The 24,666-nt window shown below is 41.9% G+C and overlaps 1 protein-coding gene across 1 annotated transcript in view; it reads left to right on the top strand.

Moving 5' to 3' along the window:
- Positions 1 to 24,666, top strand: part of ryr2a (ryanodine receptor 2a (cardiac)) — a 684,685-nt gene that overhangs the window by 406,356 nt on the left and 253,663 nt on the right. Inside the window, exons 29-32 of the mRNA XM_048535805.2 lie at positions 3,514 to 3,866; positions 16,963 to 17,080; positions 20,301 to 20,461; positions 23,195 to 23,354. Coding sequence (XP_048391762.2) covers positions 3,514 to 3,866; positions 16,963 to 17,080; positions 20,301 to 20,461; positions 23,195 to 23,354 — 792 coding nt within the window. The remainder of the gene's footprint in view (positions 1 to 3,513; positions 3,867 to 16,962; positions 17,081 to 20,300; positions 20,462 to 23,194; positions 23,355 to 24,666) is intronic.

The raw sequence follows: 24,666 nt of genomic DNA, 5'->3' as shown, positions 1-24,666 counted from the left end.
TAGTAAACACCTCTGAACTGTCTGAAACACATTTACATGCTTCCTTTAAATAACAAGGTCAAAACTGCGCACCTTAATTGAAACGTGGTCTTACCAATGCCTTGTATATCTGAACGCTGACTCAATTTCTCTTGTAATAAAGGGTAGCATTCCATCAGCCTTCTTATTTACCTCCTGCCTGCATACTAAATTTTTGTGCTGATGCACCAGAACACCTAAACTCCTGTGCACCTCAGAATTCTACAATCATTCTCCATTTAATTAATACTTTGTTCTCTTTTGTTTTCCCTGCAAAAGTGAACATTGTTGCATTATACTCGATCTGCCAGATTTTTGCCCACTCAAACTCTTTATATCCATCTGCAACCTCCTTATGTCTTCTTCATAACATTCTTTCTGATCCGTCTTCATGTATCTCTGAATTTCACGGCCATGTCTTCGCTTCCCTCATCTAAGTAATTGGTGTAAGTTGTAAAAACTTGAGGCCCTATCACAAACTCTTGTGGGACATGACTCATAACATCCTGCTAATCAGACAAAGGTCCATTTTTGCAGACTCTCAGTTTTCTACCAGCCGGCCAATTTTTATCTGTGCTAATACGTTACATACAAAACCATGAGGTTTAAATATCCATGATGTGACAATTTATCAAATACCATCTGGAAATCCAAATATAATATGTCAACTGGCTCTCCTTTATCCACAGCATACATTATCTTTCAAATCCCTTTCACACAACATGCGGACTCTTTCTGGTGGCATGGAGGATTTCTAAGTACGCAGCTTTAATCTCTTTACTTGTCAATTTGATCACCTTTCCAATGACAGATATCACGCTAATTGGTAAATACATTCCTGTTTCCTGCCTGCCTCCCTTCTTGAATAGAGGGGTTACATTTTGCTGTTTTCCAGTCTGAGGAAACCTTTTATGAATTGAGGGAATTTTGGAAAATCAATACCAATACCTCCACATTCTCATGAGCCTTCATTTAAGATCCTAGCAGAGTTATCAGCCCACAGCAATTTGCTGAGTACCGCTTCCGTCATGATTTCACAAAATTCCTCTCTCTTTTTCACCTCCTGAATTACAGCTGCTACTGGAAGTTTTAGGTACCCTCTATAGTTAGGACATGAGCAAAATATTTGTTAATTTCACCTGCTATTTCCTTATGATTGTCTCATTCACTTTAGCTAGCTGAGCTATTCATGCCCACATAGTTGCCATTATTTAGGTGTAAAATACCAGCTTTGATCCAATCTTTGCCGTTTTGAATTGGGTGTGAAATTTAATCATATTCTGGTTGCTGCTGCCGTTAATTGTTAGTCATTGATCAATCTTGTCACGTTATTCAATATAATATAATCTGTTCTCTTGTCAGTTTCACAGCATGCTGCTCATGAGAAATTACTTCGAAAGCATTCAGTGATCTCCATCTGATGTTTCCAGTTGATGTAGACTGAAATCACACATGAATATTGCTGCCCCTTTCTCACAAGCACCCAATATTTTGTCTTGTATACTTTGTCACGCATTGTGGCTATTCCGCAAGTGACGTATTTTTCCCGATGTTTTCACCCAAACCGATTTTACAACTTGATCTCCTGAACCTAAGGTCAGCCCTTACTGTGCCCATGCCATCTTTTATTAGAAGTGCTACCCCACCCATTTTACTTAGCTTCCTGTTCTACTTGAATATCATTTACCCCTAAAGAAATCATGGTACAATGCTTGTAACCCAGCAGCCAAATGTCTATTGGATCATATTTATCTTGTTAGAAATGCTCTTGTGCACTCTGAGACAGATCCTTTTGTTTTTTCTTTTTGTTTATAACACCTAGTGTAAAATCTGGTCTTGATGGTTGGCGTTTTATTCTCTTTGTCCCTTCATGCAGTTTTCTGATCCTCATTTCCCACATTACTATTTTCCTCTCTTGTATCTACTTTTTGATATAGCTCACCTTTCCACATTTTATTCCTTGCCCCCACTGTGTAGCTTAAATCCTTCCAATAGGGGCTCAGTTCCAAGGTTAAAACTCTCTCCAGTTTACATTTCCTTCTGGCCCAACTTTCTCATTGGATTGCTGAATTGGAAACGTATATGTATTTTCAGTCACATAGTTGAATTTGCATTGTGATATCAGTAAACTAGAATGAAAATTCTGACATCTATAGATGGATTTTTTTTTAACAAAATCCCACTTAAAAAAGCAAGTCAAATCTAATCCAACCAATTCATGTCCCATCAGCCTGAACTCCATTTTTGATATAATGATAGAAGATGCCATCAAAGCTCTAATTACTTTCCAATAATCTGCTCAACAATGGTCATTTGTGAATCTCCCAGGACCCTCACATTTGGTTCCAAATGTGGGTAAAAGTTCTTAATGTTCAAGGTGAAGTGAAATTAACTGTGCTTGATATCGTGGCAATATGTGATCTAATGTGGGATCAAAGAGCTCCAGAAAAATTTCAGTTATTGGGAACGTGGGCCGCAGGGTAGGGGGAGCTCTCTAACCCTAACCCTAACCTCATCACAGTTTCAGTCATTTCTTGCATGAAGGAAAATAACTGTTTTGTGGAGACCAATTACCTCATCCTCAAGACTTTGCCATGATAGTTCCTCAGGGCATTGACTTAGGTCACACCAGCTTCAGCTGTTTCCCTTGAGGTGAGAAATGGGGCTGTTGATTACTAATTGCACAGTGTTCAGTTCCTCAAATAATGAAGCAGCCTCTGCCCACATGTAGCAAGACATGGACAACAACTGGGTTTAGACTGATAAGTGATATATTAGGATCACACAAGATACCCAACAATAGAGCATCTCACTGTTTTGTCTTAAAATTTAGTTGAATTGCGATCATTATATCCTACACGATCCACAGCCTGTTTTTCACGAAATGTAAGGTCCTTGCCACATTAATGTTGTGCCGATAAGGACAGATGAAAGATGAAACTTTGTGACAGGTTAATCACCTTGTGACATGCTGAAGTCTTTCCACCATCAACAAGGCACATGAAGAGTAAGGTGGAATATTCTCCACTTCGCTGGATGGGTGCAAGTATGACAACACTTAAAAAGCTGGTCACTGTCCGGGACAAGACAGCATGCTTGATTGGCACTCCATTCACCACCTTAAATGTACCATTCTTTCAACTCGATCATAACGTGGCAGGAGTGCACCATCTGCAAGATGCATTGCAGCAGCAATGCTTCCTCTACAGAATGTCTAACACTGTTGAAGATCCCATTCAAGTGAGACACCATTTCTACAATTCTAGGTTATAAGCTTAGTTGTATGAGATGAAGTCTACACATTTATGAATTGGCAATTGTACAGAAATCCCTGAGCAGCATATTTAATGTGGGCTTTAATTTTAAGCAAATGATGTTTTGGTTAGCTACAAATGTCAATATATGTTATATACAATACATTATTTTGTACTTTTTAATTAATATGCGAAAACCAGGACATTGCTTGGTAACACTTCTGTGGCATGTATGTACCAGGTAACACGAATAGATGGCACTGTTGACAGCTCGCCCTGCTTGAAAGTCATACAGAGGTCATTTGGATCTCAAAACAGCAACACAGACATTGCTTTCTATCGTCTGAGCATGCCCATTGAATGTGCAGAAGTGTTCTGTAAGATGTCCATTGGTGGTTTGGCAAATACCAATATCCTACCTCAGAAAAATGAAATTGAAGATTTTGATGCAGACTCTGATTTTGAAGTTTTGATGAAAACTGCACATGGACATCTGGCCTCAGCCACAGCAGAAAAAGAGAAAGAAAGTACCAAAACAGAGTTCAACAACCATAAGGATTACAATCAGGAAAAACCTTCTCGTTTGAAACAGCGGTAAGTTTCATTGCACTTAATTGAAAGTATCTTTTTGATATTGGAAGCTGAGCTTAAATCATTCTGGCATGGTAAAATGGAAGCATTCCTCTTTCTGAAAGTTACCAGAGATTGAGCAGACAACATTTCACAAGACAATTTCACTTTATATGAAGCTATTTGGAATGTGGTATGGGATTGCTTTCAGTGTATTAGCCAATGTCAAGTTATATATTCTGAAGGGTCACTGAACTTAAAACGTTAACTATGTTTTATCTTCACAGATGCTGACAGACTTGCTGAGTTTCTCCAGACATGTCTGATTTTATTTGACCAAGATATATATAAATATTAAGTTCAGTTTTTACCTCAATTATTGCTATTGCAACAACTTTAACGTATAAATTTGTATCTTCATGTGAAACAAACTCTTTTGCAATTGGAATAGAAAAAAACAATTTAAGACTGAAAAGTATACAGATGTGTCATGAATATAGAACATAGAACATAGAAAAGTACAGCACAGTACTTGGCCCTTCGGCCCACAGTGTTGTGCCGTGAAATAATCCTAATCCAAAAATAAAATAACCTAACCTACGTTCCCCTCAATTCACTGCTGTCCATGTGCATGTCCAGCAGTCGCTTAAATGTCACTAATGACTCTGCTTCCACGACTTCTACTGGCAAAGTATTCCATGCGCTCACAACTCTCTGGGTGAAGAACCTCCATCTGACATCTCTTCTATACCTTCCTCCTAACGCCTTAAAACTATGACCCCTTGTGGCAGTCACTCCTGCCCTGGGGAAAAGTCTCTGGCTATCGACTCTATCCATGCCTCTCATTACCTTGTACACCTCGATCAGGTCACCTCTCTTCCTCCTTCTCTCCAGAGAGAAAAGTCCAAGCTCAGTCAACCTCTCCTTGTAAGACAACCCCTCCAGTCCAGGCAGCATCCTGGTAAACCTCCTTTGCACCCTCTCCAAAGCCTCCACATCTTTCCTATAATAGGGCAACCAGAACTGGACACAATATTCCAAGTGTGGTCTCACCAGGGTTTTGTAGAGCTGCAGCATAACCTCGCAGCTCTTAAACTCGATCCCCCTGTTAATGAAAGCCAAAACACCATATGCTTTCTTAACAACCTTATCCACCTGGGTGGCAACTTTGAGGGAGCTATGCACTTGAACACCAAGATCCCGCTGTTCTTCCACACTGCCGAGAATCCTGCCTTTAATCCTATATTCAGCATTTAAGTTCGACCTTCCAAAATGCATCAGTTCGCATTTATCCAGGTTGAACTCCATTTGCCATTTCTCAGCCCAGCTCTGCATACTGTCAACGTCTCGCTGAAGCCTGCACTAGCCCTCGATACTATCAACGGCACCTCCAACCTTTGTGTCATCAGCAAACATACTAGCCCACCCCTTAACCTCCTCATCCAAATCATTTATAAAAACTACAAAGAGCTGAGGCCCAAGAACAGAGCCCTGCGGGACACCACTCAGCACTGACCTCCTGGCAGAATATTTACCATCTACAACCACTCTCTGCCTCCTGTCAGTCAACCAATTCTGAATCCAGACAGCTAAATCTCCCTGTATCCCATGCCTCCTTATGAATGAGCCTGCCGTGGGGAACCTTATCAAATGCCTTGCTGAAGTCCATATGTGGTGACTATCATTTGGCATGCAGCTGGGTTGATGAAGCTCTTTAGTTCAACATACTTCATTTTTTACACAAGTTAATAATAGCTTTATTATTGTTAGCGTTCTGAAGAAGTCATATCAAACTTGAAACATTAACTCTGTTTCTGACTCCACAGATACTGCCAGTCCTGGTGAGTTTCTCTGGCATTTTGTGTTTGCTCATAATTACTTTCCTGCTCTTTTTAACCTGCATTTTGTGACTTACTGTTATTAATTGGAAGTGATAATTAATTTTCTTATGCAGAATTTGCAGAATGTATGAGCAAAAGTACATCCATTTCTGACAATATGGGGAGGGACCACCAAGCTGTTTATCCTAGTATTATAAATGAACATGGTCCTTGAAGCTCTGTCATATATCCTAGGTATTTGAACATTCTCACTTTTGTGTTAAAATTAGGTGGTGCAGTTACTCATGTATACATCAAAGAGTAAATTCTAAGATTTTAGAGTAGATTTGTAGCTCAGATTGTGGGTGTTGTGGTTGGTTGGCTCGCTGAGTTGGTTTGTTGTTCTGCAGATATTTCATTACCCTGCTGGGTTACATCATCAGTGCAGCCTCCGATGAAGTGTGGGGCTGGATGAACACAGCGGGCCAAGCAGCATCTTAGGAACAGGAAAGCTGACATTTCGGGCCTAGACCCTTTATCAGAAGTGTCTAGGCTTGAAACATCAGCTTTCCTGCTTTTCTGATGAAGGATCTAGGCCCAAAACATCAGCTTTCCTGCTCCTAAGATGCTGCTTGGCCTGCTGTGTTCATCCAGCTCCACACCTTGTTATCTTGGATTCTCCAGAATCTGCAGTTCCTATTATCTCCGATGAAGTGCTGTTGTGTGTTCTCGACAATTCACATCAATAGACTATTCACTGGCAAGAGAAGCATTGTCAACACTACCAAAAGAAAAACAAGACCCTAGTGTTACTATCTCCACAGACAACATGCTGAAGCTACTGGATCGTGCCTCGCTACCCACTTCACGTTTAACGGCCAGACATATGAACAGATCAATGGGACACCCACGGGATCACCTATTTCTGGACTAGTAGCTGAAACGGTGATGCAGAGACTTGAAAGTAAGGCCTGTCCGCTACTCCAGCCAAAACTATGTATACGCTGTGTGGGTGACACCTTTGTCATTATTAAATGAACCAAACTAGAGGAGACACACAAACTAACAAATGACACCCTCACCGGAATCAGATTCACCAGAGAAGAGGATGAGAACAAACAGCTCCCATTCCTAGTCGTCATGGTGAAACGCAGGACAAAGGGGGAGTTCCTAAGAAAGATACACAGGAAAGCCACAAACACTGTTCAAGTACTGCATTTCAACAGCAACGACCCTAACACGCACAAATAAAGCTGCGTGAGAACATTAATTAAATGGGCAACAACACACTGCAGCAGCACAGAGCTATGCTGAGAAGAAGAAGAGCACCTCTTCCAGGTATTCAAGGACAATGGATACCCAGAAAAACTGAGTCAGAAGATGCCAATCACACGCATGACACCAGGAAGATGCTACGCACCTCGACACACTCATCATGCTGTCTTACCTCGGGAACACTTTTGACCTGACCACAAGATTCCTACGACCACTGGGCATCAGAGTAGCACACAAACCCTCGTCAACCCAATGCCAACTGCTCACCTGGACAAAAGACCCACTACCCACTATGGTCAGGATGAATGTCATAAACAAGATTCCCTCCAAAGACTGCAACAAACACTACATTGGATAAATAGGAGGGGAATTAACCACAAGGGTACACGAACATCAATTGGCAACAAAAAGACATGACCAATACTCACCCATCTCCATCCACATGGATATTTGATTGGGACAACAACAGGATCCTGGGACAGGCAAAGCAGAGACAAGCATGGGAATTCCTAGAAGCCTGATACTCTACTAAGAAAGCCATCAATGAACACATAGAACTAGATCCCATATACACTCCATTGCGAAGGAAAACCGGAAGTGAGGTAATCCAGCTCACTGGACACCAGCGTTTAAATAACAGTTGGGCAAACACAACAGTGCTCTTCAGATGCTGCACTGATGATGTTATCCAGCAAGGTAATGAAACATCTGCGGAATGACAAATCAGCTCGTCGAGCCAACCAACCACAAAGAGCAAATTGTTTGCTAACAGTTACAATGGTATTTATTTTGTTGAAATTTGACTACTCAGTAACAGATTCCAAGTAAATCACCTAATCATGTTGTAAGTGTGACAACGCAGGAGGCAATAGTCACGTATCGTCAACTTTGAAAATGTTTCTCAAATGCTTGTCTCTTCTTATTGTTACCAAATGATTTTACACAACGGATATTCGACAGTTTTCTTTAAAAAACTTATAAACGTATAAAAACTCTTTTATTGTATATGTAATTTTTCACAGCTGCCCTAATAATTGACTCGAAACACTTGATGACAGAACAGAGGCACTAGTCAAACATGCTCCAGCAATTTTGCTCCTTTTGCCCTGTGCGAGGATTGAAAATGTTTCCTGAACAGAGTAGAATTGTAGACCTGACTGTTATAATCTGATTGTGGTGGAAATAATATGCCAAATAAAGCATTGTTTTGCCTGTCTATGAGCAGTGGCCACTTTTGGCACAGCATCTAGTCCCCTGCAATGCATGTTGTTGGAGCTAGGTACAAGGTAATCAGCAGGGCTAGACCATCAGGGCATGGCAAGGGGGACGAGTGGGTTTAGGGGTGGAGGTGAACATGGCAGGTGGAGAGGTGACATGAAATGTGGGATTTTCTGGAGCTTGTGAAAGACCTGCGATTGAAATGGGCCTCAGTATAGGGGCAAAACTTTGCTGGTGAAACTCAGCAGGTCTGTGGGGAGAAAGCAGAACTAACCTTTTGAGTTCTGATCAACAGTCATGCGCCTCCAAACATTAACTCTTCTTTCTCGCTGCAGATACTGTCAGACCTGCTGCATTTCACCAGCAATTTTGTTCCAAAATATTTGTTCCATACCTTCTTTGTTTTACTGTATTGGTATAGGAGGCTGCTTGCAGCCTTCCTGCCTGAGAACAGTGTTAGGTGTCACTTTTCCAACCACCTCTGGTCTCAGTCAAGTGCCTGGGAAATAGCAGCAGGAAGTGACCCTTAAGTGGCTGCTAATTGCTCCGTAGGTGGTATTTATTGGCCACAGTTGGGGAAAGGATGAACAGGCTGCTTAATGCCTCCCTACAACTCATGAAATTGGCAGGTAGGTGCTGGGAAAGGCACTGGTGGAATTTTCTGGGCAACCCCTACCTGTCTGGGTCTGTAAATTCTGCCTGTAGATCCAGTGGCTGACTGGAGATCTCGTGTCATTTTATTCCAGTTCCCTGGTGATCATGTGATCTGTCCTGCGGTAGATGGAAAAATAACATGTTTATCAAATTGTAGCTCAGCAAATAGTTACTTCGACAAAGTAATTGAATGTGAGACAGGTAAATGAATAGTACTCAGTCTAGCTCTTTTGCAGTTAAAAATCAATCATTCATTAACTATAAAGAGAGGTTGGGCAAACTTGGATTGCTTTTGCTAGAGTATTGGAGGCTGAGTGGTGACCTGATCAATAAAACTATTAGAGGCATGGATATGGTGGATAGTTGAAGACTTTTTTCCTGGGTTGAAATGTCAAATACTAGAGGATGTAGGTTTAAGGTCAGAGGGGGAATGTTTAAAGGAGATGTACAAGGCAAGTTTTGTTCCACAGAGGGTGGTAGATGTCTGGAAAGTGCTGGTAGGGGAGTTGGTAGAAGCAGATATGTCAGCAAAGTTTAAGAGACATTTTAGGTAGACACACAAACAGCTAGGGAACAGAGGGATATGGACCATGTGCAGGCAGATCGGATTATCTTTAGAATGACTTCATGGTTGGAACAGACATAGTAGGCCACAGGGCCTGTTCCTGTGCTCTACTGTTCTATATTCTAAGCCTCAAAAACAGAAGGATGTGGGTGGTCAGTGCAGCCTGGGTTGTTGGTAAGAGCTTTGCGGACAAATAAACCATCCAGGCATGGAAAGGAATGGTCACCATGGTGAAATAATTGTTGAAAGGGGAGGTCCAGATATGATTATAGTCAGGGGAGGAAACCTGGATGTGGCATCAGAGACTCAAATTAGTCATGTTTGGTCAGGAGAAGCACCCTTAATTTTCTGAACCATGAGATCACCCTAATGCAATTAAGCATAATAGATAAACGCAGCTGGGTCTCCTTTGGCCCTCTTCTTGCATACCGTGAAGAGCCACCAGCAGGTCCCAGAAAGACTTGCAACCCAGGGTTGAAACATCGTGTTGCAGTCTGACTAGTATCATTAGGTCACAAATTTTAATCTGTTACTGAGCTCTGCCTCTTGGGGTTGGGATTCTTCCCTGCAGCTGGGAGCCACAGGGTTTACATGGCTCCAGGCTCTGACATGTTGAGAACATATTTCAAATTGAGCTTAAAGTTTCCGACCAGTTTCATGCCCTCAGTGACCTCTGAAACTTCTTGGCAGAGCCCAAGCCGCAATTCTTAAAATTGAAGGAATACTGGGACAAAAGAGTTTTCTTAAAAAAATGATTCTTCATTTAAAAGTGATTAGAACAAATGATTGGGCCCAAATAAACCTGTTCCTATTTTCATTAAAGTCCCCCTGTCAAATTGCTTTATTGCCATTTCTCTATTTGGAAACTTACAAACTGCCTACTTGAATCAATTGTATTGTCAGTTTCATTAGAATAATGAATCTGCAGGGATGAGGTTTCTATTGCACTTTTCCTTCAGCCATAATTTTTGTGGGAAAGAATCCTATTTTGCCGATTGAGATTTCCCTCAAAGTTGCAGTATCTCAGTGAGAGACATTCCAAGGAAATTCTCCCTGTATTACTCTTGAGCAATGAAGATATCTCCTGATTTCCCTTCCAAAATTTACACTATATTTAAGAGACTTGTTCTATTCTCACAGCTCGGGATTACTCACGACTGAACCATCCCAGCTGTGTTGTGACTGCCAAAGATTGTTCATATCCCTAGTCAGGATAACCAAAGTTCCTAGTGACCTGAAACACAGAGGGTGGTGCATATATGGAGTGAGCTGCCAGAGAAGGTTGTAGAGGCGAGTACAATTACAACATTTAAAAGACATTTGGACAAGTAGACAGATTGGAAAGGTTTAGAGGGATACCGGCCAAATGCAGGCAAATGGGACACGTTCAATTTTGGAAATGTGGTCGGAATGGATAAATTGGCCGATGAATCTGTTTCCGTGCTGCATGACTTCATGACTCTAAGTTAGACCGGAGAAAATTGAATTAGCGTGTATATACTTGATATATTTAGGAAGCAACTTCAATCAATTGTATCACAGATAATGGGAACTGCAGATGCTGGAGAATCCGAGATAACAAAGTGTGAAGCTGGATGAACACAGCAGGCCAAGCAGCATCTTAGGAGCACAAAAGCTGACGTTTTGGGCCTAGACCCTTCATCAGAAAAGGCAGAGGGGGAGAGGGTTCTGAAATAAATAGGGAGAGAGGAGGAGGCGAACCGAAGATGGATAGAGGAGAAGATAGGTTGAGAGGCATCAGACAAGTTAAAGAGGCGGGGATGGAGCCAGTGGAGGTGCAGGTGGAGAGGTAGGGAGGAGATAGGTCAGTCCAGGGAGGACGGACAGGTTAAGGGGGCGGGATGAGGTTGGTAGGTAGGAAGATGGAGGTGCGGCTTGAGGTGGGAGGAGGGGATAGGTGAGAGGAAGAACAGGTTAGGCAGGCAGGGACGAGTTGGGTTGGTTTTGGGAGACAGTGGGGGGAGGGGAGATTTTAAAGCTCGTGAAATCCACATTGATAACATTGGGCTGCAGGGTTCCCAAGTGGAATATGAGTTGCTGTTCCTGCAATCTTCGGGTGGCATCATTGTGGCACTGCAGGAGGCCCAGGATAGACATGTCGTCTGCGGAATGGTTGGAGAGTTGAAATGGTTCGCAACTAGGAGGTGCGGTTTGCAGAACACCTATGCATAGTTTGCAATAAACACCCAATGGTATCAGTGTGGATTTCACAAGCTTCAAAATCTCCCCTCCCCCTACTGCATTCCAAAACAAGCCCAGCTTGTTCCCACCTCCCTAACCTGTCCTTCCCCTCACCTATCCCCTCCTCCCACCTCAAGCCGCACACCAATTTCCTGCCTACTAACCTCATCCCGCCCCCTAGACCTGTCCGTCCTCCCGGACTGACCTATCCCCTCCCTACCTCCCCACCTACACTCATCTTTACTGGCTCCATCCCCGCCTCTTTAACTTGTCTGACTCTTCTTCACCTATCTTGTCCTCTATCTCTCTTCGATCTGCTTCCCCCTCTCTCCCTATTTATTTCAGAACCCTCTCCCCCTCCCCCTGTTCTTTTGAAGGGTCTAGGCCCGAAACGTAAGCTTTTGTGCTCCTAAGATGCTGCTTGGCTGCTGCGTTCATCCAGCTCCATACTTCAATCAATTGTACATTATCTTCCCACACTGCCACAAATCTTTCTAATTTTTAATTTGTCCACCGATACTTCCACTTTTCAGTATGGCAAGTGGTTTATCTTAGGCTAAAAACGTTAATTCCCTTCACATAATTGCATGGGCTCATAAAACATTGCTACTTCAGTGGGAACTGTGTTCATTTGCTTATCCCGTGACTCCCTGTTCATCACGGGAAAATTACATCACTCAGTCAGGAGAGCTCTGGAAAATTCCTCCTGGTGCTTTTAGAAAGTTAATCGACTGTAAAATCACTTTTACAGAGACAAAGTAAGCCCAGTTGACTTAACACGGTTTTATAAATTAAATTTGTACAAATGAAATCACCTTTAATGTTAATTTTACCAATCTCAGAAGCAGTAAGTTTCTTTCACTCGTCAAGAAACCATGACTACAATCCAGCGATGATTTGCCCAATATCTTTCCATTGCCCTATTCTTTTATTGATTTGGTGGTGTGCTGTTTGGAAGATTAATGTGTTAATCCACTGGTGTTTGTTGCTCCATCCATTTACTGACTTATTGGTTTCCCCCACTTCTCCATTACTTCATTAATTTGTCAGCAAGTATTGTTCCAATCATTTACCTGCTGATATGCTTCTTGCTGAATGAATTTATTATTTCAGTGGGTGTGCCTCCTATTGCAATAATTCATTATTTCACTGGACAATTTACAGTATTTGTGGTCATTCTGCAAAATTAAATTATTTGCTGGTGACTGTTGCACCATTGTTTAATTTATTTGTTGTTTTTGTTCCTGTTCCAATATGTTATTGATTAGATGGTTTGCTCAATCTTTGTTTATTAATCAATGGTATGGGTTACTCTATCAATGTACAGTTAGTATACCTCACTCATGTCTGGTTTTATTCATTCATTACCACTCACAGCTTTCCGTTAACTTATTAACTTTTCATGCAATTGGCATCTATGATTTAATTAATTCTTTTGCATCTGAAACTCCAACTCTTTATCAGTTTGCTAATTTGTCTGCTACAGTGTTCATACTTTTGATTTGTTGCTTTGTATGAATACCATGTTCCCTGATAACCCATTAACCTAACCATTGGATACTGTACCTGCTGGTTTATGAATTGATGAATTCTGCGGTGCCCACTTCTCTGTTCTAATTTGCAGTCATTCACTGACATACTAATTATTTGGTTATTGGCTCCCTCAGCTGTTGAAAATTCTTTATCTAGAGATGTGAATGGCTCCAATAATTTATTAATTCAGTGGGGCCTACTTAGCTGTGATGCATTGTTCTTCAGCATCCTTTTGTTGTTTTGAGTAATTCATTTGGCTTGTTATCAGAATTTTCCATCTGAAGCCCACCAGCTGCAGCTTATGGATAGGCTGTGATTTTGTTTAATATATGCCACAGTGAGAATTCACAACTTAGTGTGGACTCAAGTGCTACTTAGTTCTGACTCAGCACTGCCACCACAAATTCTTTAACCTGCCCACAAATTAAGGATGATTTGGGGTGGTATTTAGCCAGTTGCCACAACAGTTTGACAGATCTCTTCCTGTTAGTTTATAGTCTGATTTGAGTGCAGAATCGCTTTGGCTTTTGTTTCTCATGCCTGGATATCCTTCAGCAAGCATAAAAAGGTATGGCTGTTTCTAAAATTTAGGATCCTTTCTGATCAGAAAAAGACAAGAGGAGTAACAGATAGAAAAGCCACATTTCGGAACAGCTGAAAGGAGAGCACAGAAAGAGAAAGAGATTTGCACTTTTCCCAACTGCTAGACGTTTCAAAGCATTGTACAGATAAAGAAAATCTTTTGAAGTTTAGTCACTGTCGCAAGTTAGGAAATGCAACTGACAGCTCCTACTAATGGCTGTATAATAAAGACCAGATTTTTTTTTGATATCTGTTGGAGGACGAGTATTGTCTGGACACTGGATAACTCTCCAGCTCTTCTCCAGAGTAATACCATGTGATCTTTAACATGTGCCAGAGCAGGCATATAGAGTTTTCGTTTAATGTTTCATTTAAAAGTCAGCACCTCTGACAGTGCAGCACTCAGTCAACATTACAGTATAGTGTCAACCTTAATATTTTGAGTAGGAGACCTTTCAGACTCCTTTATTTGCTCAATAGGTTGAGCTGGGGAAGACTAACGATATCTGCAGTTCTTGGAGGAACAGGCATTGCTGTGTATCTCCTGGAAGAAAGACAGTCGCAGACCAATATTGCCACCTGCGACCACAGCTGCAATTCATGCCAAACTTATTGTACTCTTTAACTTTGTCATCTCCAATTTCTTCCATGCATTAGTTTAACAGCAATATCTAGTTCCTGACACTGGTCACTGATACAGGCAAATTTATCATTTTCCCAGTGGTGAGCCAAAATGGCAGGCTGGAAGTCTAAGATCTGAACAAATCACTGACTGTTTCTAAGTTCATAGCAACAGTGCTGGCACACAGTTTACAATGAGGATCCTTAAAAGCAGCTCATTACCTTCACAAACTGTTAGGGAATCCATGACTTTAATGTGGAACTGCTGTGCCATCACCAGCAATACATCATGTCAATTTGAACCTTCTTGCCTTGCAGATTTTTAAAACCTTTCCCTGGGATATGTGCATCATTAGCAGGGCCAGCACATGTTGTTCCTTCCCCTCAAACAGTGGCTTGCCCGGCCATTTCCATTAAAAGTCAACTGCATCCAGAGTCTCATAGGCCACACCTGCTAAGAATTGCACATTTGTTTCCCTAAAGGACCTTGGTGAACCTGATGGATTTTTATGTCAGTAGATGTTAGCTTCATGGTCACCATTCCTGAGACTAACTTTCCATTCTAAATTCTAACAATTGAATTCAAGTTCAACTATCTTCTGTGGGTGGGATTTGCACACACTTTCTGAAGGCATTAACCTGGGTCTTTCAATGAGTAGTCTGGTGACATCATTAGTTCACCATCATCTCCTCTCAATGCTTTCATATTGCACCAGTTTTCAAGCTCACAATCTTGGCAACTGCATGGCAAGTGAGACACCAAGTTTTAAAACACTTGGTTGATGTCTCCTTTCCAAAGCCATGTTGACTGATGGAACTGTATGACGTTCAAGCCCGCATATTAGGTTGATTTAATGGCATCAATGCACGGTTCATTTGCTGGCTGAAGAAACTGTGGGGGCCCTGCATTGCCTTCTTTAGGGAAATCCTGCTGCATTGAGCCATTTAGGCACTTAACAATTCACTGGTCAACCCTCTCCCAGGATCAAGAAGCTGGGAGTGAGTGGGAGAGGGTTTGGGGAATGGATGTCCAACTCACTGAGAGCTGCCAGCCATTCAGAGACCAACTGTTCTTTACTCAGCAGCACCGCTAAAACCTTGGATTCAGGAGGGATGCAAGAATAGGGGAGTGATGGCAGGAAGGGGCTGCTGGTGTTGGGGTAATGGAGGAGTGATGGCTTTTGGCTCTGCTCCTCCTTCCTGATGATAATTCCCTTGGGAGCCTGCAGAAATAGACAAAATAGATCATTATTCATACTCCCTGCATTGAGTTTCCTGCTCAGCTCTGAGTTCATACAAACAGTGTGGGATATGGCCATTGAGTGGACATTAATTGGCCATTTAAGCAGTTTGATTGACAGAAGAGGAGAATGCTGCCCATTAGCCTTCCTACCACAGACTTAATCGGCGGAGGTGGAAAGTTTGGTGGGGGGTCTTCATTTAACTCTCTCCTGCTCAATTAAATGTCCCACCCAAAACTAATGGTGATGGGTTTTTAATTATGCCATTGACTGGACCCTACATTATTTGAGCCTCAGGTCATAACTGCAGGATTTCCTCAATGCCCCAGGCCCAGCCATCAACTTCTTCTTCAACGAACTTTACTCCATCATCATCAGAAATGGAAATGGTAGCCGATGATTACACCATGTTCCTGAATGTTTACTACTCCTCAGCAATCCATGCTCATTTGCAGCAAGACAATGTCCCGGGTTGGACTGAAAATCACAATCAACATTCATACCATGTAAAGTGACAAGGAATGTTTATCTGCAGCAAAACGCTAGTGCGGCCTCACTTGGAATATTGCGTGCAGTTCTGGTCACCCCATTACAGGAAGGATGTGGAAGCATTGGAAAAGGTACAGAGAAGATTTACCAGGATGTTGCCTGGTCTGGAGTGAAGGCCCTATGAAGAAAGGCTGAGGGACTTGGGTCTGTTCTCATTGGAGAGAAGAAGGCTAAGAGGGGATTTAATAGAGACATACAAGATGATCAGAGGATTAGATAGGGTGGACAGTGAGAGTCTTTTTCCGAGGATGATGACGTCAGCTTGTACAAGGGGGCATAGCTACAAACTGAGGGGTGGTAGATTTAAGACAGATGTCAGAGGCAGGTTCTTTACTCAGAGAGTGGGAAGGGTGTGGAACTCTCTGCCTGCCAATGTAGTTAACTCAGCCACATTAGAAGCATTTAAACAGTCCTTGGATAAGCATATGGATAATGATGGGATAGTGTAGGGAGATGGTCTTAGATTAGTTCACAGGTCGGTGCAACATCGAGGGCCGAAAGGCCTGTTCTGCGCTGTAATGTTTTATGTTCTACGTTCTATGTTCTATGTAAAAGAACATCTAACCACAAAATCTGCAAGGAAAGAAGGTACAAATTGGCATAATGTACTGTATTTGGGGTAATATCACCACTGAATTCCCCCCAACATTAACATCATGGGTGCCACTATTGACTAGAACAAGGAAAACAAGCTTTATTACTGTAATTTGCTGCATTATGTATAACTTTGCTCTGTAATGAAAATAATGTTGGACTCTTGAATGGATAAAGCACTTTTGTTAAGATGATGTAATACCCAGTTTATGAAACAGTGCTCCAGAATATGTTGCTGCTCACAGATAAAGTACCCTCCTTTTCAGGTTTATGTTAAAAAGGACGAAACCTGATTATAACTTGGCTCACTCTTCACCTCGACTTACGGAGGAGGTACTGGCAGAGGACAGAGATGATTATGACTTTCTGATGCAGACAACAACAGTAAGTGGTTTATGATGATCACCTTCAATCAAAATTATTGACATTTTAACTAAATACTTAAAGCATTTTTATTTGTTTAGCTGTTTCTAAACCAGTTTTAATTTACATGATCAAAATAGATCACAGCAAATGGATCAAGCTGTTGACTCACCAGTTGTTGTCCAGTATTTTCATTAAGGGCCAAATGAATGCAAAATCATAAAAGGAAATGAACGACGAACAGACGGAACATGCAGCATTTATTCAGTTCTGCATTTCTGCCATTTGCTGTTTCTGTTTTAATGGTACCGAGCATGACATTTGGAGCCATATCTGATTTTTGTATTTAAAACAAAACTAGTGAAAGCACAATTATTTGATCTATTTATTGCATATGTAATTTGTTACAAAGTACAATGTAAAATGTTGGACAGTGTTGCCACTCTCCGGTGCCATCTAATAACATGGAAAAATAAACCAAAACATCGAATAAAAAGGCAGAAAAATGAAGAAATAAAGAAAATGTTTTCGACTTGTATTGTCCTTCTTGTTAAATGCTCCACCATGGGCCGTGGGTCGGGTGACCATGCAGGAGTCCCCTTTACTGTGCCGCTTTCGCTGGAATGTAAGTCACCACTCTTTGATGCCATCTCGCCTCCACTGATGCCCTTACCATTATGTGCCCTCCATGGATCATGCCAATGCAGATGCCGCTGATACAGCCAAGTGACGTGCTGACCCAGATTTGACTCCACGACCACCATGAGTCCGGTTTGGGACCATCTTGCCAATGCAGCCACTGCTAATGCTGTCACGTTGCGTACTGGGTAAATTATTTTGAGTTATATGTGTACTGCACTGGCTCCAGTGATATCTCCACCCTCAGTGATAGAAGAGCCCAACATAGCAGTGCAAAAGATAAGGCTATAGCATTTGCAGCAATCTTCAGCCAGAAGTGCCGAGTGGCTAATCTATCTCGGTCTCTTCTAGTGGCCCCAGCATCAGTGATACCAGTCTTCAGCCATTTTAATTCTCTCCATGTGATATCAAAAAACAATTGGAGACACTGGATATTACAAAGGACTGTAGGTCCTGACAGTATTCTGGCAATAGTACTAAAAGACTTGTGCTCCAGAATTTGCCTCTCCCCCAGCCAGGCTCTTTCAGTACAGTTACAATACTGGCATCTACCCATCAATGGGGAAAGCTACCCATGTATGTGCTGTAAAGACAAATCAGGACAAATTCAACCTGGCCAATTACCACTGCATTAGTCTACTGACAATGATCAAAAAGTGATGGAAAATGTCATCAATAGTGCGATCAAATGGCACCTGCTCAGCAATAATCTGCTCACTGATGCTCGGTTGGGATCTGCCAGGGTTACTCATCTCCTTATTTCATTCCAGACTTGGTTCAAAAATGGACAAAGGAGCTAAATTCCAGAAGTGAGGTGAGAGTGACAGCCCTTGCAATCAAGGCTACATTTGATTGAGTGTGGCATCAAGGAGCCCCAACAAAACAGGAATCAATCAGGGGTCAAACTCTCCACTGATTGGAGTCATACCTGGCATGTAGGAAGGTGGATGTGGTTGTTGGGAGAAAATGAGGTAACTTCCTGTGGTTGCTGGATGTTGGTCATCTCAGCTTCAGGACATCTCTGCAGGCATTCCTCAAGGTAGTGTCCTAGGCCCACCCATCTTCAGCTGCTTCATCAATGAATTTTCCTTGATCATAAGGTCAAAAGTGGAGATATTTGCCAATGATTACACAATGTTCAGCACCATTAGTGACTCCTCACATGTTCAAATACAACAAGATCTAGATGCTATCCAAGTGGCAAGTAACATTTGTACCGCACAAGTACCAGGCAATGACTATCTTCGATAAGAGACAATCTGATCACTGCCCCTTGACATTCAGTGATATTATCATCATTGAATCCTCTATTATCAACATCTTGGGCATTACCATTGACCAGAAATTCAACTGAACTCACCACATAAACACAGTGGCTACAGGGGCAGGTGAGAGGCTAAAAATACCACAGCGAGTAACATACCTCCTGACTAGCCAAAGTCTGTCCATCATCTACAAGGTACAATTCAGGAATGTGATGGAATACTCCCACTTGCCTGGATGGGTGTAGCTCCAACTACACTCAAGAAACTTGACACCATCAAGGACAAAGCAGCTTCCTTAATTGGAACCACATCCACATGCATGTTCCATGTTCTATGTTCTATCCAGTCCCTCCACCACTGACACTCAGTAGCAGTAGTATGTACTATCTGCCAGATGCTGTGCAGTAACTCACTAAAGATGCTCAGACAGAGCTTTCCAAATCCAAGACCGCCTCCATCTAGAAGGACAAGGGCAGCAGATAACTGGGAACCCCGACACTTCCAAGTACCCCCCCCCCCCCCCCCCCCCCCGCAAGCCACTCACCATCCTGACTTGGAAATATATCACCATTCCTTCATTGTCGGTGAGTCAAAATGCTGAAATTCCCTGCCTAACGGCATTGTGGGTCAACCCACAGCACGAGGACTGCAGTGCTTCAAGAAGGCAGCTCACCCCCACCTTCTCAAGGGCAACTAGGGACAGGCAATAAATACTGTCCGAACCAGCGATATCCATGTCCTATGAGTCAATTTAAAAAAGTGACTAACTCTTAAGATTTCAGGTCTCTAACATTGCAATTTTTTGTTTTATTTTGGTGTTTACTACGAAGCATGGCAGATGCATGCTGCATTTGTATTCGATTGCATGACTGAGTGTTTGCGGGCATCAATTCTGTTCTGTTTCATTTTCAATATAACCCACATTTATGCAACAGGATAATTTTCACTGGAAGCAGTTCTGGAAATGTCTCGGCTTCTCTGGATCTGGATTAACCCCATTTACACATTGGGGTACAATTCAGAGGGAGTTGACATCTCTCTAACACACTGAGCAACAGTGCCATGCAGCCCTGTAGTGGCACAGGGTTTTTTACTCTTACAAATTGTGACTGGTGCTTTATTGCTGAGGATTATTTTTGCCAGTATCTAGGGAAGGTCCATACTGGTCAGCAACATAAGCTTGTTTTGCCTTTACTGTAAGTGAGTGAAAAAATTGTGCAAGATCACTTCCTGTGCTGCCATTGTCATATTTGGAGAGTGGCAGTGAATGATTGGAAATTGAGAAAAAGAGCATATGTTGTTAGCCTCTTCGCTAATCACAGTTTTCTCTTTTACAGTACTATTATTCTGTGAGAATATTTCCTGGCCAGGAGCCAACTAATGTGTGGGTCGGTTGGGTTACCTCAGATTTTCATCAGTACGACACAGCGTATGATCTGGAGAAGGTTCGCACTGTCACAGTAACGCTAGGAGATGAGAAAGGAAAAGTCCATGAAAGGTAAAGAGTTGTATTGTAACTGGACCAAGCAACAATTTTGTGGCTGAACAGTTGAATAAGGATAAAAGAAGGCAACTTCCTGAATAAGTAACTGCTTGGAGGAAGGCACTTTCTTCTTCAATAAAAGATAGGTATTGAAGAGAGATATACCTCTAGACATCAGATGTAAGATTTGAGTCTTAGCTGAATGAGGTTTAAATTTGATCTGAGTTATTGAAGGGAGAAGAAGAGTTTAGCATGAAGGAGAATTGAGGCGCTTGACGTTGTGGGAGTAGGTGGTCCTCATGATCTCGATAGCTGCCTTGCAGCAGTTTTACTCTGGGAGCAGCATGAATTATTTTCAAGCAAAACCTCAGCCCCCTACTTCGGAAGAACTGTCACCCTTGAGAGCTGGAGTTAGAAGTTGTGTCCAACTGTGGTGAGAGGCTCGGGCAGGTCCTAGATCAGGTGCCTTAGTGAGGAGTGTGGGGATTGGGTGGACAAGGCTATGTGAAATATGTGGAGGCAGATTTAAAGGGGAGGACAACTTCAGTTTGGAATGGTTAAGGTGGGTGGTTGTTGGTTGGTGGATGTCTTCATTGGGCTGAGAGGCCCTCAATAGGAGGCTCTTGCCCCTCTGTCTGCCTGACTGGCATGAGACCTCTGCAGGCAAAGTGCCAGCACAAATGTGATCACATCTGTAAGTGACTACAAGTGATATAGCTTAGGGCTTCAAAAGGCCCAAGGTGGGTGTGTGGGACTTGAACCAGGGTCACTCGGTCCAGGGGTAGGAACACTACCACCGCGCCAATAGAGGGGATAGTTTTAGGAATGATTTTGATGAGGCCAAGATTTTCTGTTACTGTACAACAATCAAGAAGGAGGACAGAATGGTGTCAGCCTTTTGTTGGACCTAGGAATGATAATGCGATATTTGAAGAATTAAAAGAAGAATTTGTTACACTATAATTATTGTTCCCTCTAAACTGCTATCCTGTGCAGTGCGACAAACAGACCATGTGCACAACCAACATTATCTTTAACATGCTCACATGGATGACTAAGCAATAGCCTGCATAGTAAGCAGTACAAGATCTAGACATTGCACAACCAAGAAACATTAGAGCAATCAGCACAATGGACTTGAATAAGGAGGGTATGACAATTTTTTGACTGATGAACAATGCTGCATGTGCATTGAGACAGCACCCTGAAAGTCGCAAAACACCGCAAGGCAGTTGTCAGTAGTATTATCAAACATTATTTGACACTGGACCACATGAAGTATTAGGACTGATGGCCAAAAGCTTGACCAGTGAGAAACTATTTTAGCTGGTGAATTCTGGAGCTTAAGAGATGTGAGATGATTGCTTGAGGATTGCTTGCTGAAGTTTTAATAGGCCTATGAAATAAAACATAATTTCGGGACCAGACCCACAACGTCAGCTTTCCTGCTCCTCTGATGCTGCCTGGCCTGATGTGTTCATCCAACTCTACACCTTGGTATCTCAGACTCCAGCATCGGCAGTTCCTACTATCTCATAATGAGTCTTCAGCTGTTTTGTAAGAAGCCTTGAGCAGTCCTTTCAAAGAGCATAGGTTAGATCAGTAATTTGTTACAAATGGCTGAGAATTGTAACCGACGTAACATCCCAACTTACTTAATTAAACAGCTAGACCCCTGCTGAAAACAAGTTGGTGGGATGGTCACCCACTTAGGTAGCTCTGGAAGTCACATCAGGTGAGCCCTGATACCAGTGGGATTGTCAGGGTACTGCCCCCACCCCGATTTTCAACTGTTGAATGTGTATTTTGGAATCAGTTGGAAACATCTGTTGATCATAGAATCCCTACAGTATGGAAGTAGGCCATTCAGCCCCTCGAGTCCACAGCGACCTCCCAAAGAGCATATCCACCAGATCCACCCCAGTACCGTGTCCCTGTAGCTCTGCATTTCCCCTAGACAGTCCACCTAGCCTGCATATTTTGGACTGTGGGAGGAAAGCCATGCAGATGCAGGCAGAATGTGTAAACTCCACACAGACTGTCACCCGAGGCTGGAATCAAACCCAGGTCCCTGGTGCTGTGAGGCAGCAGTGCTAACCACTAAGCCACCATACCACCAATTTTCCTATTGTTACCTATTAAATAATCAAACAAACGGCTGTGAAAATTTTCTGATTACTACTTAATTTAGCGTGTGCCATGTAGGAGGAGTGGCATTAAGCAAGACAATATCGCAATGATACAAGTCTGATCAATTAGTCATGAGCATAACAGTGAAGATTGTTCTATTCTGAGCGTGGTTGCTTGGATTCACCACTAGGATAGCTGTGAGATGTTATGTTTGATCTTGCTGTCCCAGTGTTATAGGGAGGAAAAAAAACTTTTAAATGCAGGGATGGATATCAGCATCTGGGCTGCATTGCTTACATCATTAAATGACCTCAAAGACCCATTGCCTAGACTTCCAAATATAGAATGATCACTTGTGTGGCATATTGGATGCCTGTGTGAGGTGGTGGAACCACATCCCAGCAATACCTGGAGGAGAAAGGCAACAGATGGGCACAGGAATTATGCCAAAGAAAGCATAGCTACAGTTGCTGAACTAGAAGAAGCTTTCACTCTAGAGACAGAAAAATGTGGTTTTGGCTACAAAGCTCAAGCTCTTTGACTCTAACCGTCACTTTGTCTGCTCACACACACACCGAAGCTTTGATGAACTTTTCTGTAAATGTTTTTCCAATGCAGTGTCAAGCGAAGCAATTGCTACATGGTGTGGGCAGGAGAAAGCACAAGCCCTGGACAGAGCCGTAATAACAGTGGGCTGGAAATAGGCTGCCTAGTGGATACTGCCAGTGGCTTATTGACGTTCACAGCCAATGGCAAGGAATTAAATACTTATTATCAGGTATGTCAAATTAAATGGAAGGAATAATCTGCCTTTTCTTCCTACAGAGCAACAGGAGTGGGCCATTCTGCCCCCGCCTGCACCAAATTGTCAAACAGATAAAGCCTAATCTGCACCACAACTTTCCATTTACCCACTCTCGCTCCATATCCTTTGATATTCTTGTGTTATGATCCTAGCTGATGTTACCAATAGACAATTTGGATTCCAGAATGAAATCTGCCTTGATAGAGTGTATTTTGTTTCTTTCTAATTCAATGTATAAGTGCATAAGGCTGCTGATACAGTTTTAACAATAAAACTAAAGTTTGTGATGCAAGAGAATGAAAAGTTAAATCAGCTATCTACCGTCTGACGAAGGGTCACCAGATCCAAAATGTTAACTCTGATTTCTCTTCACAGATGCTGCCAGACCTGATGAGCTTTTTCAGCAATTTCTGTTTTTGCTCCAGCACTTAACAATTAATCAACATTCAGGGATATATTTTTGCCCTATAAAATATTGTCAGTTGTCCTAACCTCTTGTTTTCAGTTCTAGTCCAGTGAGCTGTAAAGCATTTTTGTTTGATTCACACAGCTGAGGTCTTAATCAAACATAACTTCAGTTCACAAACTGAAGTCCTTACACTGAGATAATGGATTCCCTTAACTGCTTTGAAGATACTCCTCTGTCTAGGAGAAACTATTCTTGCATCTGACTTCAGTCACGTCTTCTTTGAAATGAACTCAAGAGCTTTTAACTAGTTTTACAACAAAACTTGCCCATCCTTTCTTCTGCAGAAAGAAAGACATTTTGTTTTCTTCCTTTGGTATACCCTGCAATATAAACAATCTTTCTTTAAACTCTAAGATGCTTTTAGTCACCAACTCTATTACACGTATTGATTTAAAATGATGGTTCTGAAAAAAATCATTAATTTAATTATCAAAACCCTTCTCAAAAATATAGACCAACATTCATTAATTACCAGGTTGAAATCCAAACACAGGTGTATATATATATCACATCTTGCATCGCACTTACCGTAATTTACCAGTGATATTCACTTTGTTATGTATCCTTTGAATATATTCAACTACCAAAAATCTATGAATTTGAGTTTTAAAAGTTTCTTTTGTTTCAGGAGTTGCAGATATTTAGGAAAAGGCTCCAGTTTTGAAATACCGTTTGTGTAATAGTTTCTTGTTTTTGATATTTAACTCTACTGCTTTACATGACATTCTGTGGTGAAACAGATTGTTATTTGTCTTTTCTGCTAAGATACCACGCAATATACAAAAGACTCTTTTTCATTCAACCAGCATTTGTTGC

Source organism: Stegostoma tigrinum, chromosome 9 (genome assembly GCF_030684315.1).
Source record: "Stegostoma tigrinum isolate sSteTig4 chromosome 9, sSteTig4.hap1, whole genome shotgun sequence".
NCBI lineage: Eukaryota > Metazoa > Chordata > Chondrichthyes > Orectolobiformes > Stegostomatidae > Stegostoma > Stegostoma tigrinum.
This window is presented reverse-complemented; position numbering and strand designations above follow the sequence as displayed.